At 38.8% G+C, this 17,909-nt stretch overlaps 1 protein-coding gene across 4 annotated transcripts in view; it reads left to right on the top strand.

Annotated features, from left to right (window-relative positions):
- Positions 1 to 17,909, top strand: part of Immp1l (inner mitochondrial membrane peptidase subunit 1) — a 64,164-nt gene that overhangs the window by 37,594 nt on the left and 8,661 nt on the right. For all 4 annotated transcript variants that reach the window (XM_037205079.1, XM_028877856.2, XM_028877857.2 and 1 more), the window contains one exon: positions 1,132 to 1,258. In XM_037205079.1, the coding sequence (XP_037060974.1) occupies positions 1,132 to 1,258 (127 nt within the window). The remainder of the gene's footprint in view (positions 1 to 1,131; positions 1,259 to 17,909) is intronic.

Below are 17,909 nucleotides of genomic sequence, written 5' to 3' on the forward strand. Positions count from 1 at the left end.
TATAGCAGTATTCTTGTTTCTTTATTCTTTTCTGTTTTAGTTTATTGGGACAAAGTCTTGTCTTGAAGCCCAGATTCACCTTCTTCACCTTACTACACAGCCCAAGTTGGGCTTGAACTTTCCTTAGCTTCTCAAATGCTGGGATAATAGGTGTGCTTTGCCTAGACTAGCCCAATGATTAGGTTTTTGAATTATAAGCGTCCCTTTATTATTATTATGGATTTTTATGATATTTTGGAATTTGTATCTTTCATTATAAATAACATCAAAGTATTGGAATCACATACAATTAGTAAATATGTCAAATATTAAAAAATGTTAGCACAATTCATATATTCCTTGTTTTATACACAAAAAACCATTGCATTCTCTTTGGTTGGGAGAGGTGTGCAGGTATGGATGTTTTGAAACATAGTTTAACTATGTAACTGTGATCGGCTTTGAATTTTCTTTGTAGTTTATATTAGCCTCCAAATTATAATTCTTCCCTTATTTATTTTTGGGATTACAGGCATGCACCACCATGTCTGGAATAAAACCTTTATTTATTCATTTATTTTTCTCTTCCCATGTAGAATATTACTTCTTACGTGACTCAGGCCTTTTATAAGTAGCAAGAACTAATATTACTTTTACATATTTGAAATAATATCCTACTTTATTGTATATGTTTGCTTAGCTTTTAGTGTTTTATTTGGTTGTGTCTAATTTTCCCTCAAATGTAAGTCTATACTATGAATTATGACTTAAATGAATTATATAACTTACATAGTGTTATTCTATAATTTTTGAACTTTTAAGAAATACATGACGTTTCTTCATTTTTAGTGCTCTAGAGTCAACTACTAATAGCTTTCATTTGTAATTATTTGGATACAGAAATAACACATAGTGGATATAATTCTCATGAGATTATTAAAAACTATCAGTAATTTTATATGGAATTTTTATGACTCCAATTAGTTTCTGACCCTAAATTCAGTTAAAATGGTTTCCAAACATGATTAATATATGGCAAGGTAAATGTATAATAGGTGTGTATTTCTTTAAGTTGCCTTATAAAATTGTTGAAGCAGTCCTATGTATGTGTGTAATAATGTTAATACTTCTTTTTCTTTTTTCCCCCTTCAGAGGTGACATTGTAATTGCAAAAAGCCCAAGTGATCCAAAATCAAATATTTGTAAAAGAGTAATTGGTTTGGAAGGAGACAAAATCCTCACCACCAGTCCATCAGATATCTTTAAAAGCCGTAGTTATGTAAGTAATACATCAATTATGTCATTCTTTGATATTATGGTTGATTAATATTAACTGAATACACTGAGAAAACAAAATGATCCTTAAAAATGTTTGTATTGGCTGGAGAGATTGCTCAGTGGTTAAGGACACACACTGTTCTAGAGGATCCAAATTTGAGCTCCAGCACCCAAATCAGGTTACTCATAACCACTGATTACTCCAGTTCCAGGAGGATCCAACATCTCTGTGCTTTTCAGACACAGGCATTCACATGCACATACCCACACACCCACACATATACATATTGTAAGTGAGAGTTACAACTCTGGTGGAAAGGTATCCTGACTGCTGGGGAAGTCAGACTATACCTGGAGCTGCTAGGACAGCTCTGGTGGCTGGAGCTGCAATGGGACAGCTCAGCTCTGGAGGGAAAGGTGTCCTGACCGGGAGTCAAGCTATACCTGGAGATGGGGTGCAGTGTGGGATGGTCTCCCCACAGGATATAGCAATCCTGCTCCTCTCCTGGAGAGCCCTACAACTGAGCTTTGCTCAGCTTCCTTAAGGAGGCTTCCCAGCAGAGCTCTGCTTCTTCTCTCAGGCCCAAGATGTTGCTTCTTGTGCTTCACTCTGCTAAAGAGGGAACCCCTGCAGAAATGTAGCAGTCTCCTCAGACTGCGAAAAGTTCTTACTTTCTCTGCTCCACCTTGCTCAATCCCCTAAGGGACATCTCAGCAAAGTTCTTCTGTTCAGCTCTGCCTTGCTCAGTGCCCCCTAAGGGAACATCTCTGCCAGGTTTATTCTGCTCAGTCCCCTAAGGGACATCTTAGCAAGATTCTTCTTCTCTGCGCTAGTGAATGAAGATCTTCACCCAAGACTCCTTTGAGAAAGAGATTTATTTGGGAAGGAGTCCTAGAGAGTGGCTGCCTCTACCATGGTAGGAAAGGACAGCCAACAACTGAACAGGCAGGATGGTTTATATAGTGTTTCTTAGGGGTGGAGTTTCTCCAGGGAGAAGATTTTCTGTTCAGGGATTGGTTAGTTTTTCCTGTCCAGGGATTGGTTAGTTTCTTTGGTCAGAGGCAGAGATGGCTCTGATTTCAGAGCCAAACTGTGTTTCTTTCACTGGCCTTTTTTCACTTTTTGGCTCTTATTCTAAGACTAGGGCATATTTTTTACTGGCTCTGGTTCTAGGGACCAAGTGTGTTTCTTTGGCACTGGTTTCAGAGTCAGGGAATGTTTCTTTGGTCTGGCTCCAGTGATAAAGTGTTTCTTTCACTGGCTCTGGTCCCAGATACAGGCTGTGTTTCTTTCACTGGTTCTGGGTTCAGGGTCAGGGTGGGTTTCTTTACCTGGCCCCTTTTCACGACATATAATTAAAAATAATGACTTTTAAATGTTTATATTAGCATATATTATTGTATATTTTACAGTGGGTCTCATTGTGATCTCTTCATATATGTATATGATACACTTGGATGATCTTCCTCCCCCATTACTCCCGCCATTCCAGCTAATCTACCTTTACTTGCCTTTGAGTTTCCCTTCTACTTTCCTGTTTGTTGTTGGAAGTGGTGATCCAGTGAATTTCATAGGGTTTCTTATAAGAACACAAGTAGGTGAGAAGTTATTTTCTTCCAGTGGCTACCAATAGAGAAACTGTCTTTTCCCACCACTGCTTCATGAACCATTAACTGCCAATAGCTCTTCAGGCAGGATTGAGCCGTATGAAATCCTCCCACTTTACGACAGGGTATAAATGAACCCAGTTTTGAGCAGGTCTTATCAGGTAATCATAGCTTTTGTGAGTTCAAGAGTGAATAGCCATTTGATATCCAGAAAACTGTCCTGTCATAGCACTCTACCTCATCCTCTGGCGCTTATTCTTGCTGCCTATTATATGATACTTCGTTTGTGTTCTGACAAATAAAGCTTGCCTGGATATCAGAGGGTGGAGCTAGCAACTAGTTAACCATGGAGGCCAGGCAGTGGTGGCACACACCTTTAATCCCAGCACTTTGGAGAAGGAAGCAGGAAGATCAGGAGTTCAAGGCCACCCTAGGCTACCTGAGATTTCACCAATCTAACAGAGAAACAGAGCTAGCCGGTGGTGGTTCACTCCTTTAATCCCAGTACTGGGGAGGTGGAGACAGGTATATAAAGCGGGTGGGGACAGGATCTCGTCCCATGCTGTCTGAGGATTCATAGAGGTAAAAAAGTTTCTAGTGGCTGCTGCTCTGCTGCTCCAATCTTTGAGCTTTTGCCCTAATATCTGACTCCAGTTTTTTATTTAATAAGACTAATTAGGATCATGCTTCCTCTCTATTCTATGATGTTTCCTGAGTCTTGGAGGAGGGGATGGTGTAGATGTCTCATTTATGGTTGAACATTTGACATTCACTTATTCTCAATGCCTTGACCAGCTGTGACTTTCTCCAGTAACTGGTGATCACTAAGAAAAAAGCATCTCTGATCAGTGCTGACAGTTCTAACATATGGGCATGTCTTAGTGTTTCTACTGATGTGATAAAACACCATGATCAAAAGCAACTTGGGAAGAAAGGTTTTATTTCAGCTTACAATTCTCAAGTCATATGCCATCACTGAGGGAAGTCAGGAAGAAACTTGGAGACATGAACTGAAACAGAGTGAAGGAACATGAAGGAACACTGCTTACTGGCTTGCTCCTAATGGATTGCTCACCTTGCTTAATTATTTAGGATTACCTGCCCAGGGTTGGCACTGCCCACAGTGAACTGTGCCCTTCCACATTAATCATTCAAGAAAATGCCTAGTAGACTTGCCTATAGAGTCTTAAGGAGGCATTCTCTCTCAATTGAGTGACCTCCATCTTGTGTTAAGTTGACATAAAACTAACCAACACAGGGCATAGGCATAATTATTTTGAGGGCAAACAAACAAAAATTTTAGAGGTAATCGAAATGGACATATCATGCCCATTTAGCAGAATAACAGCTGTAGTTTCCCCCTGTGGCCCATGACCTTCTAAGTCATGGGCTTTTGATCAGGTTGGCAGCAACTGAAGTGGAATCCGTCCTGCAGAACTGACCTCATGCAGTTAGAAAGCAGTTGGCTGCCTTCACAACAGGCTTGCCATGAGTATTCCAGGGGGCACATCGTGCTTGGCCAGTCAGCAGTGTTGTAGGGAAAGAATCTTTCTTTGTATTTTGAATTTAGAAAAAATAATTTCATCAAGTAGAGTTTAAGTATATCAAAAGCATCCTTCCATGATATTTCACATATTTTATTTCTTTCTAAAATCCTATAGAATCACCTCAATTTGAAGTGAAACTGTATCCTTACATAGTATTAAAGTGTCTGGAGATGCTCATTACATAAGAAATACTAGAACTATATAGAAATATATGTTAAAAATCCTTATGAAGGAAGCCTGTCGGACACCACTTCACTAGTGGTCAAGGTAAACCTTCATCTGTATCAAGACATACCAATATAATGTAGATTGAAACACAAAGAAGGTCATCTGACTTTTATGACACTCTTATCAAACAATAACAACAAAGCAACTTAATTCTAATCAAGGAAAAACATCAAAATGTGAATTGAGATCACTCTAGGATACAATTGACTCAAAATGTGCATCTCAAAATATCATCACAGGTGTGGTGGCACATGTACATGATCCCAGCACTGGAGAGGCTAAACAGGAGGGTCTCTAGTCTGAGTTCATTGTGACCCTGAAACTACATAGCTGGACTCTGCCTTACAGTAGTCAGAAGGGGTGACAGGTCAAGGTCATACGGAACCAAGAACAACTGAGGAACTCTCTTAGATGAGAGGGGTTGAGGAGACAGATGCCTAAGAACAGCATAATGCCTTTTGTCTCCTGGGCAACTTGAAATGAATGATAAATGACACTGGTGGTGGCGCTGGTTACTGTGAAAAGGTCGTGAGTCACGAGCCATGGCTGCCTAGTAGCAGAGAACATTAGGGGTGGGGTACAAGAGGACCAGGCCTAGGAAAGGAGCAGGTGCGTGTGGTGAGAGGGAAGATTGTGGGGGAGAGACAGAGCAGAACAGAGAGAGAGGGTGGGGTCTGAGTCACGGCTCTTTAAGGCGCAGATGGATTTACAGAGCCATGCCACGCATGTGCAGATTGTGTGACCTCAGTGCACCACATGATCACCAGCACACACTAATGACGTAAGAGGAAAGACCCTTTGTTTAACTCCTGAACTGCGCATGTGTGGTCATACAGCTGGAGTGAGGGTGGAATTCTAACACAACTAGGCTGCCAAGAATTCTCAAGTTTGCAATCCTGCTGACTCAGCCTTCTAGGAAGCTGGGATTACAGGCATGGATTCTTGCTTTAGAAAGTTCTTCCTTTTATTAAGAAAATGTAGCAAAATCAAATGAAGTCATAGCTTAGTCTTTTTAACTCTTTAAACATTTGATAGAAATTGCATCCAATCAACTTCTCTCCACATGCAATAAAGTGCACAAGGGTTAAAATTGAAGAATAACAAGCAGATGTACTGTGTTGTATGACTTCCCCCCAGTCATACGGCTGTTATTACACAGCTCAGGAGAAAAGATATGATGGCCCCATTCTTTACTCAGCATATACTCTGCTTTGATAACTAGAGCTTAATTTTCTACTTTAAATTTCGTGTGTTGCTATCAAATTATACAATTGTCATGTCTGTTCAAACCAGCTTTACCTCTATTCATCCTTTATGTAAGCTAATAATTGAAGTTCATTTTCATCATTGTTCCTTCATTTTGAACCATGATAGCTTGATTATGCTATTGAGAGAGCTTGCCCAATAGTCTATTAATCCATTATTTACCATTGATAGTGGAGTCTGGCTCAGCCATGTAAAGGATTTTTGACATATATTGCTATAGATCTAGACACGGAGTAATTGTTAGCTGATAGGGATGATGTGAAGATGATAGCCTGGTGTCAGGTAATTCGTTTTTCTGCTCTGGCTTTCTTTATGAACATTGTATCCTTTTATTCTTCAAAACTGTCAATATGTCATATGCTTTTATCCTCACATGACTATTCTCATACCATGAGGTTTTCTAGTGATATCTAAGTTGTTTTTAGCAAAAGAATCTACCTCAGATCAGAAAGAGTTTTGTCAAGAGACAGAACAAAAAAGGTATCCTTATTGTGTTCATAAATACTTCAATTTATGTAGGCTGGTTTCTTTGTTAGCCACTAGAATATTAATATCAGGGCTAAAAGGTTTAGATCAAAAATCCCTGTTCTAAGTAATCAGAGGAGACAGTCAGAGGATTATAAAATGTGAAGTTTTTGAATATTCTACTTAAGGAAAATGTTTATCAAATTTTTATATGTCCAATGAATGAGCAAGTTAGAGGGCATTTTTTCCAGGAGTGTTCCATTGACTTTGGTGTTTCTAAGTGCAGGGTACACAACTGAAATAATGTGGTAACGTTTATTCTGCATATACTTAGTATTGCTGAAACTCTTTAGAAAGACAAATTTATTTAGTCACTACAAATGCAACCCAATTAAGTAGGTAGCAGCAATATTTGTCTGATAGAAAAACTATGGCAGTTAAATAGGTAGTGGTAGTATTTGTCTGATAGGAAAACTATACAGTGGGGAGTTAAATAGATCACCTATTCCAGACAGGAGTTATGTTTCTAACATCAGGAGCTTGACTCAAGATATATACTCCCTCCCAAGTCATTACACTCCTCAGAGTAGGCTCTACTTACCTATTATTTCAACTCCTATCTTCGTAAATTCTTCTTTTTCTTAAATGTATGCATCTATGCTGTTTAAAAAAGGAAAAGAAATTATTTATGATCAGGAACAGTATTGGTTCTTCAAGAGAAGCGAAGTTTGTTTGTTTGTTTGTTTTTAGAGTTTATTTTTATTTTTTACTTATGTGTCTATGTGTGATTGTGTATTGTGTGCATAAGGGCCCTAGAGGAGACCTATTTAACTGCCATAGTTTTTCTATCAGACAAATATTGCTGCTACCTACTTAATTGGGTTGCATTTGTAGTGACTAAATAAATTTGCCCTTCTAAAGAGTTTCAGCAATACTAAGTATATGCAGAATAAACGTTACCACATTATTTCAGTTGTGTACCCTGCACTTAGAAACACCAAAGTCAATGGAACACTCCTGGAAAAAAAAAATGCCCTCTAACTTGCTCATTCATTGGACATATAAAAATTTGATAAACATTTTCCTTAAGTAGGAGGTCCCCTGGATGTAGAGTTACAAGTGCTTGTGAGTTGCTTGCTATGGGAGCTGGGTACCAAACTAGGTTCTTTTTAAGAGCAGAAAGCACTCTTAACCACCGAGCCATCTTTCCAGCCCCAGAAGCCAGTATTTTTTAGGGTTTTCTCCTTTTCAAGTTTTCCAGGCTCAGTTTTTTATGCCCCAAGAATTGCACAGTTATTACAGACCCACTTGAGCAAGTATGTTTCATTGATCAAGTGATTTGTAACAAAAATTCATACATGTTTTAGAATACCCTGAAAACATACCTCAAACTGCTTGTGAAATCTGCCCCTCTAGAGTATTGTTTTCTTTTGGGCTATCTTGGGAGTATACTAGTGCTGTATTTTATCGAGTAGCTTTCTTCATTTTACCTATGCATTCTTTTAGGAAAATCATAAGATGTCAGTGAAACTGTACAGTAAAGGTCATCAGTATGAAGTGTGTTTTCAATTAACGGCAAAAACATTTATTCTATTATGTTGGTGATTCAGATAGCAAAACACCAAATTGTCACAGGAGCCTAGAATATACTATGTGGCATACAAGAGAAGTAGTATTGTTTGTATGTTTGGCAAAAGTTGATATAAGCAAATCCTTAGTTAAATTATATGGACCCGTTTTATTTTAGAGTTCTAAAGGACTACTGAACTTTCTAGCTAGGGTATGTATTTATTTTTGAGAAAGGTCTCTGGTGACTCAGCATAGCCTACCATAGCAGAGGTTGGCAAGGAATTCCTGTTCTTCTTGCCTTTGCTTTTAGATTTTTATCAAATACAACCTCTTTTCTGAACTCAAGAATCTTGTTTATTTAATATCTCCACATTATAAGTAGTGATCATCTCAAACTTAGTATTTCCAAAACTAAAGATCTTTATTTTTTGGCCCAACAGGTACCTCCTCTACATCTCAGCTGTAGTAACCATCCTATTTTTCTGTGAGTCTTTTTTTTTTTTGGTTTTTCGAGACAGGGTTTCTCTGTGTAGCTTTGCCTTTCCTGGAACTCACTTTGGAGACCAGGCTGGCCTCGAACTCACAGAGATCCAACTGCCTCTGCCTCCCTAGTGCTGGGATTAAAGGCGTGCCCCACCACCGCCCAGCCTCTGTGAGTCTTAAAGTTTGGATTCATCTTTGAGTCTTCCTCTTTCACCCTACTTTCAAATCCATTAGAAAGTTGTGGTATAACTTCTAAGAATAATCAGGTTCAAGTTGTGTCTTGACACTGTCACTGCTGTCATTCCCATGCAAGACAACCTGACCTTTGCTGCTGTTGCTGTTGCAATGATTTCTGAACTACCATCTTTAAAACTCTTCCCATGTTCTTGCTTTTCTACTCCTTCATGGGATATTCCCCAGACAGTAGCTGAATTGATCCTTTTAGCTGCTGAATCCTTTTAAAAGCAGCTGTCATCCCTCTGCTCAAAGACCCTCACATTCCCTTTCTTGGTAAAACTGATTGGCCTTAGCAATGCCTGCAAAGCCTACCAGTTCTTCCCCTGCTGCCTTTCTTGTAATTAAAGTTTTATTGGAACATATTGATACTCATTTATTTATATATTGTCTCTGTTTAACTTTACCAGAATAGTAGAGTTGAGTAGTTGACAGAGACCATATTGTGCAACCTCAACTATTTACTCTCCAACTCTTTTTTTTTTTCCGAGATGGTTTCCTCTTTGTAGTTTTGGTGCCTGTCCTGGATCTCACATTGTAGACCAGGCTGTCCTCAAACTCACAGAGGTCCTCCTGGCTCTGTCTCCTGAGTGCTGGGAATAAAGACATGCACCACCACCTCCCAGCTACTCTCCTAACTCTAAACAGAAGTTTGCTGGTGCCTACTCTAGATACAGGTTTTAATGTCAGAGAACTCTTGATTGTTGCTGATTCTCCAGTGTGCAACTGTAATTTGAGATCTGTTAGCTGCTACTATCAGAATCCTTGTTTTTTTCTGGTTTTTTTTTTTTTTTCCTTTTTCTTTTTAAGACAGGGTCTCACTAAGCATGGTGGCTCATGCATATAAACTCTGCATTTCAGAGGTAGAAGCAGGAAGTTGAAGGTCATCCTTGGCCATATAGGGAGTTCAAGGCCAACTTGGAATATATGAGACGCTTTCTCAAAAACCAAACAATAATAACAACCCCCTTCTGTAGCAGGAATCTTAAAAGTTCTTATTAATAAAATCAAACCCGAGGCCAGTTATTGGGGTCGATGCTGGTAGATCAGAGAGACAGAACAAGCCACAGCTATCTCACCTCTCCAGATCCTCAGCTGGTCTTTTTCCTCCGACTGGAAGCTTCTGTGTCCTCATCCCAATGGCTCTCAGCTGAACTACTGCTCAAAAGCCTGAATGCTTAACCAGCCAAAATCTTCTAGTTTTTGGTCCTCACGCCTTATATATCTTTTTGCTTTCTACCACCACTCCCTGGGATTAAAGGCTGGCTTTCTGGGATTAAAGGCGTGTCACCATGCTTGGCTATTTCCAATGTGGCCTTGAACTCACAGAGATCCAGAGGAATTTCTATCTCTGGAATGCTAGGATTAAAGGTGTGAGTGCCACCATTTTCTAGCCTTTGTATCTAGTGGCTGTCTGTTCTCTGACCCCAGATAAATTTATTAGAGTACACAATATTTTGGGGAACACAATACTACCACACCCTTCACTCCTCCAAAGACAGGGGCTCATATAGCCTCAGCTGGTTGAACTTATTGAACTTATTTTGTAGCCAAGGTTAGTCTCAAAACTCCTGACTCTCCTGCCAACACATTCTGTCTTAGATAGGGTTTCTATTGCTGTAAAGAGATACCATGACCATGACAACTCTTATAAAGGAAAACATTTAATGGAATGACTTACAGTTTCAGAATTTCAGTCCATTATCATCATGGTGGGACATGGTGGCATGCAAGCAGACATGGTGCTGTAGAAGCTGAGAGTTTTACATCTTGATTGCAGGCAACAGGAAGTGGTCTATCTCATAGGGCATGGCTTGAGCATATATGAGACCTCAGAGTCCACCTCCACAGTTACACACTTCCTCCAAAAAGGCCACATCTCCTAATAATGCCACTCACTCCCTTTGGGGTCCGTTTTCTTTTAAACTACCACATTTCACTCTCTGGCCCCCAAAGGCTTATAGCCATTTCATAATGCAAACAGAAATACATTCAATCCAACATCAAAGTCCCATAGTCTATAACAGTCTCAAACTTATTTAAAAGTCCAAAGTTCAAAGTCTCCTCTGAGATTCATGTGATCTCTTAACTGTAATCCCCTGTGTAAAGTCAAAATTAAAAAGCAAATCACATACTTCTAACATATAATGTCACAGGATCTACATTACCATACCAAAACATAGCAAAGACAACATAGTGGGGAAATACTGAGCCAAAGCAAGACTGAAAAACCAGCTGTACAAACTCCAAACTCTGCATCTCCATGTCTGGTGTCAAAATGCTCTTCATATCTCCCACTCCTTTCAGCTCTGATGATTGCTACGTCATACTTCTTTCTCTTGGGCTGGCTCCATTCCCTGTTTGCAGCTTTCTTCCGCAGGTATCCCACAGTTCTAGCATCTCTAACATCTTGGGGTCTCCAAGGCAATCTAGGCTTCACCTTCACGGCTTCATGCAGTGGCCTCTCTAGGCCTCCATTCAGTGACACTCCTGGCACATGCCTGGCCTCAGCAACTTTGGAGGAATATTCCATAATCTCTTTTCTTCTATTCTTAAAGCCAGAACCACATGTCCAAAACTGTCAAGTTCTGCTGCTTACTAGGGCTGGAACATGGCCCCCTCGTTCAATTACATCTTCATCAGCATTCTGTTTTCAGTAGTTTTTTTCACTGGCTAAGCTTGACTGTCCTGGAACTTGCTCTGTAGACCAGGCTAGGCTCAAGCTCAGAGCTCTGCTAGCCTCTGCATTCTGAGTGCCAGAACTAAAGACGTGCACCACTGCCATAATGCTCTAAATTTTTCTTTAATTCCTTTTCACAAGTTGGAAACTTAGCTGGGTGGGATCTTGCCCAGAGGTCACCACTCCCTTTCTTCCATTTCTTAATCTTTTTATCTCCTTGAACATAGAACTTAGTTCTATTTCGCTTTTTGGTGTTCCTTTTCTTCTTAAATTTTACATTTTGTAATTTACCCTGCTACACTTCCTCCTTTTCATTATAAATCTTCATTAGAATTACTACTAATAATCACACAACAGAGTCTATACTACGCTGTTTTGAGATTTCCTCTGCCAATGGAATTAATTCAAAACTCTTCACATTAGCATAAGGTAAACTGTTTGGACAAGGTAAAAAAAAAAAACCATCACATTCTTTACCAAAACATCACAAGACCAATCTCTAGGCAATATTACTAAAATTGTTATCTTCTGAAAACCTCTTGATCCGGGCATCCACATTTCAAATTATTCTCAGCACCACTGTCTTCCATGCTCCTGCTAGTATAGCCCATTAAGCGGTGCTTAAAGCATTTTACTGCTTTCCTAACCCAAAAGACCAAAGTCCAAATTCCTCTAAACAAAAACATTGTCAGGCCTGTCACAGCAATACCCCATTTCTGGTAACAACTTCTGTCTTAGGGTTTCTATTGCTGTGAAAAGACACCATGACCAACTCTGGTTGCTTACAGTTTCACAGGTTGAGTCCATTATCATCATGGTGGGACATGGTGGCACGAAGGCAGATGTGGTGCTGTAGAAGGAGCTCAGAGTTTTACATCTTGATAGGCAGGCAACAGGAAGTGGTCTGTCTTACTGGGTATAGCTGAGCACATGTGAGACCTCAAAGCCTGCCCCACAGTGACACACTTCCTCCAACAAGGCCACACCTTCTAATAGTGCCACTCCCATTTGGGGCCATTTTCTTTTAAACCATCACACATCCTAAGTATAAGGGTTTTAGACATGTACCACCACAGCTGGATATTTTCAAAATGCTTGAAGGCTGGAAAAATGTATGCATTGAGTAGATCTGTGTTCTGATTCTTTTAACTTCCAACCTAGTGGGTTTTTATTATTATTATTATTATTATTACTACTACTACTATTATTATTTGTTTCTATTATAGAAATAGATGATACAGCTTTCAGAAGTGTAGCTTTTCTTATAGCTCACAACATCATGTTACCATTAATCTTGGCTTGGTCGAATCTTCATAAAACACTTAAAAGCTGGGCTACTCAACTCTATACTTAACCACCTCACAGAATGGCAGGTGGAAGTTGAGATTATTAGAATTCCTTTTACTGTGTGCCAGAACAAAGTGCTGATTAAATGTTGGCCTAACAAACTCAATTTGGATTGGCTTGTAAGGGTTAAGCTTTTAATAAACACGCCAAAGTTCACACGGCTCTGAATTGAAAAACATTTTTTTTATTTATTCACTTATTTAATGTCTGAGTATTGAACTTGGTTTAAATTACTTATAAAGAGATGGTGAAATTGAATTCTGTATGACCTATGCTGGTCTCATTTTAAAGGAAAGTTTGATGCCTTAGAAAGGCTATGGTGGATGTTACCTGTGGTTTATAAACTTGTCCTTTAATTCTAAACTTATGTTTTCCAGTAGCTCAGTGTAAAACTATTCATTCTTTTCACATCTTTAAAAATATTTTTATAGTGTGTGTGTGTGTGTGTGTGTGTGTGTGTGTGTGTGTGTGTAGGTTAAAGGACAGCTTGTAGGAGTCAGTTCTCTCATTCCACCACCTGAGTTCTGGGGATGGGACTCAGCCCAGCAACAGGTGCCTGTGTCTTCTCATCTATCTTGCAGCCCTCATTTTTAAGTCTTTCAAACAAAGCTTCTACTTCTCAACCATAGTTTATACCTTACATATATTTATAGAAACGTCAGTATATTTCTGAGATTGTGGCCTAGAGAGCTTTTGCTGCTGTTAAGAAAGAAAGTTTAAATAATTTTTGTGCTTTCACACTTAGTTTAAGTTTATCAAAAATAAAAACAAAAACAAACCAAAACAGTCAATACCTTTTGGTTGTCTTTGATACTACAGATTCCAGTATTGTACACAGAAGGTAAATCCCCACCAAATTGTTTGAGTATGGAGGTTCAATAAGGAATGTAATGTTGCCTGTATCTTTCTTTATCAAATTTAGGACATGTTAATAATATCATTTTTGTTACTGGGAGAAATAGAAAAAGTTCGTTATTTCAGAAAAACGAATTAAATGTATGAGGCCTTGGTGGGATCATTTAGGACCTGAAAATGTAACCATGCAGCAGGAAGAAAGTTACTTTATGGTATACTAGGAAATATTTAAATCAAACTAACTGACAACTTGAAAAATAGCCTACTAATTAGACAGCATTGGAAAATGGCCACTTTATATAGTTCACATTAATAGTCTTTTCATGTAGATTGTGTGTTTAGGATACAGTTGAAACCCCTGAGTATCCTAATGCTATTTTTCTGTTTGTTTAAGTGTCATTTACCCTTTACTAAAAGTCACAACCATCTGGTCTTGTATTACCAGTTGTATTATAAACAGAAAAAGTCCTTCTGTGTTGGGAGAAGAATCATCAGATGAAAGGGCTTGTTTATTATAACTTGCTGATACACTAAATCCTATGTCATTTAGATAGAAGGACTACCTAATAATGTCACTTACTACACTATATCTAAGCAAGGGACTAGTTTTTTTGCAAACTCAAGTAATAAAAGCTGTACTACACATCCATTTCTCAGCAACAGTTCCAGGTAATCAATCATAGCATGCTACTAATGCTTTAATTGCAGCTGTTATGGAGGTGTATGTTTACTCTTTTGCTAAAGTGAAATTCACTACGGAGATGACGTGGCTCTTTCATCCTATAGCTAACACAGTTCAGAAGATAAGTATCACTAGTAGTTTACTAGTCTGAAGTGTTTTCACTTAGATATTAACAGTAAAGAATCATCTTTTATGCATCTCCATTTCAGTGTTTCTGGTGCCTTCTCTGAACACTTTCAGAAGAGTTGGAATTTAGTTTGCTAACATACTGTTTTAGAACTTCGTTTTATAGTACTATTCTTATATGTCTAAAAATGTTTGTGAAGATCAGCGTTTGTGTTTGAAGACTAGAAAGATGTTCCAACATTAATGCATTTTGATCACTAGGAGTATTTCATGATTCATGGTTAGATAGTAGTAATACCATTGGTGAAAATCTAGAGAGGCCTAATCCAGTACAGTGATATGTTTGTTTCAGTGTGTAAGTTACCTACCTCATAGTTCTTTATTTTAGAGTTGCCTAAATGTAATTGAGAAGAAATAAAAAAGACTAAACTTGTAACACCACTGTTCTGTAGAAGTTCTGAACCCCATTCCAAATTCTGTTGTAATTAAAGAGGAATGTTCCACCTATCAGATGGTCTCCTAATATCTGCTTGGGAAAAATAATGGCAGTTGCCAAGGTAGAACAGGTTCAAATATCTTGGAAGAAGCAAATAATGAAGTTCTTCCCTGCCACCTTGGAAAATCAAAATTTGACAAATTACATATAGCCCCTGTGACACACTTAATCTTAGCCTATAAAAGTATTCTCAGTATATTAAACTATTTTTTTTTTACCTAAAATAAGAATGGCTAAAGAGAATAACATAAAAATAAATATTCATGTTTTAAGGTGGTTGTACATAGTAAATTAGCAAGAAAATATTGGTATTATTACATGCCACTGTCTTGGCTACCTAGATAGGTGAGAGAACTTTTCTCCTATTCCTTTAGAAAGTCTACAGGAGGATAACATATCACTTCATGTGACACAGTAGTGTTTGTATCATTACCAAACATGCACACAAAGCCAACAGGGCAAGGCAAACAAGTAGAATAAAAGAAAATACAGCTATAAATGAATAATTTAGACATCTCAGGTAGAACTGAAAATTCTCATGTGCTTCCTATATATTGTATTATGAACCTCTAAAATCAGTCTATGTCATCTGGAGCAACTTGGAATTTGAACTGATTTCCCTTTATAAAGAAAGTTAGAGTCATTCAGGGACCATATACTGAAAAGGACTTCTATCCCTAAACCAATATTGGTGCCTGCCTTAATGATGCTGCCTATGGAGCAGCCAGGTCACAGAACTTAGAAGAGAAGACAGAAGGGTGGGATGAGAGAGAAGACTTCAAAACTAGCCTCCAGGAGACAGCTGGGAGTAAGAATCGAGCATTATATTTGGGGTAACTGCCAAAAGTAAGTTCCTGGGGGACGATGTGGGCATTGTGATTGAGATGACAATGAGAAGACACTCCTATCCCTTGTCTTTCTCAAGCAGAGGAATAACACGATGGAGACTATCAGAAGACAGTGTGGAATGGGAGTTCCTGGAGGTGGGGAACCAGCTTAATAAGCTGCAAATGAGGTCTAACTGAGTTAGTAACATGGAGAATGGGAAGAAGTAACAGTATCACAGAAGGCTCGAGAGAAGGAGGTGAGGGGTGGGGAGACAAAGGGCTTTAAAATGATATCCAAGTTATTCACTTTAGCGAAGGGTTAAAGAGCCCTGTGGGTGGAGAGGCTAACTTCGGAATTAGAGAGAAGATACATTGATTTTGCACAAATTTAAGAATTTATTAAAACGTCAAAGATAGGAAAAGAATGTAAGCCAGAGGCTAGGGAGGCGTGCTGTGAAATGCTGGCTTTGGATGTAGTGTGGCTGCTGCCCTCAACCTGAAGCAGCCGTGGTTATCTTCATGAGACCTATGCAAAGGCAAGGCAGCCAAACTCCTGGCATAGGCGGCTGCATGACCTCCAGACCCCCTGCCGTCCTGAGGAGTTATTGGCAGTTGGCAGCTGCTGGGAAAAGGAGAATAATTCTTTTGTGAAAGTGTGGTTACTTGAGGTTTCCTGTGCTCTAGTGGATGCCCCAAACCTATGCAGATATGGAAAAACACATTGGACTTAGTGAGTTATCAGGAAAAAAAGGACATGAAGTCAGGAGAGGGATGTATTTGGGCATTTGGGGAGTTGGAAAGAGGGAAATGGGGGTGGATATGATCATATTTCATTGTCTACATGAACAATATTATCAAGAATAAAAAATAATAATTTACTAATCCTAAGATACATTTATCTAGATAAAATAATAAGTTTTGTCCAGTTTGTCTTCATGATCTCCCAGTCAACACAGTATCTTAATGCTCCCAATCCTGTAACATTAACCTTAGTTTTTAAAGACCTTCATTAGTTACTCTGTTTTGTAAGTCATCATAAAAATGTCCTTGGATACTCGTGCTGGCAATGACCAACAACTGTCTACTTGGATTTAAGGCCCACTCAACAAGAGGGGATCATTCCTGGTACTGGAAACCTAGCCAACTACCTGGGCCTAGTGATATCATGGACCTTAGATGAGAGCCTACTACTGCCTCTCTCCTACCAGCATAGATTCCTAACCACATTCTAAGTTATCCTTATACCCACAAAGAACTGGAGCTACCACTCCTTATTGAAAAAGCTGCTCTTTACAGTAAATGGAGCCATTACAGAAAAACACAACTAGATTCAATGCAGAGATCAAGGGATCATAGGGAGCCAAGTCCCACCAGATACATCTACAACACAGCTCCTTCACCCCGAGGCTTGGGGAACATTGGAGAAGAGGAGGCAGAACGAGTATTAGAGCCAGAAGACCAGGAAGTCTGCCGTGAGACTGTGTCTCCTAGAAATGGTTGCATAAATGAAACCTAAACAGTGACAATATCAGTAGAATTGCTAACATAGAAAGGGGAAAATCTCATAAGGACGTTCCAATGTGGACGTTCTAGAATGTTCAGTCCTAGACAAAAAAACTACAGGTAACTAATGACTTCTGAGAAAGGGAGAACTAGTCCAAAGATGATCCCCTTTGATTGATTATCTAATAAAAGTGGTCAGCCCTGAAATCATATACACACAAACATCAAAAATGCAGCAATTTGTATTTATGTGTTTGTGCATCTTTATACATGTAACAATAATAAAGAAAAAGAGTCCATCAATTTGAAAGGGATTAGAAGGGAAGAAAGAGAAGAGTGAAGTGATATAATTTTAATTAAAAATAAGCATGAAAGATTTTTTTAATACTATTATTTGAGCCAGGTGTGGTGGCACATATCTGTAACTTGGGAAGCTGAGGCAGGAACAATGTCAGTTTGATGCTAGTATGGGCTACGAAGTGAAACTGCCTCAAAACACAACAATAAAATGTCATTTATTCCCATAATTCTCATAACTTGCAATTTTGTATTCACAAAACTTTCATTCTAAGTAATTTGAAGGATCTCTTAGAGCTGTGCTTTGATGACTAAGACACAAGTGGAAGTGTCTATCAAAAACAAGCGTGCAGAATGTCTTGGTAGATGATGTCTAAAGAATGTCACTACAACAGACCACATATCTACTCCTAATCATTCCTACTTTAGAGAATGGACT

This window comes from Peromyscus leucopus, chromosome 4 (genome assembly GCF_004664715.2).
Source record: "Peromyscus leucopus breed LL Stock chromosome 4, UCI_PerLeu_2.1, whole genome shotgun sequence".
NCBI classification, from domain to species: Eukaryota; Metazoa; Chordata; class Mammalia; order Rodentia; family Cricetidae; genus Peromyscus; species Peromyscus leucopus.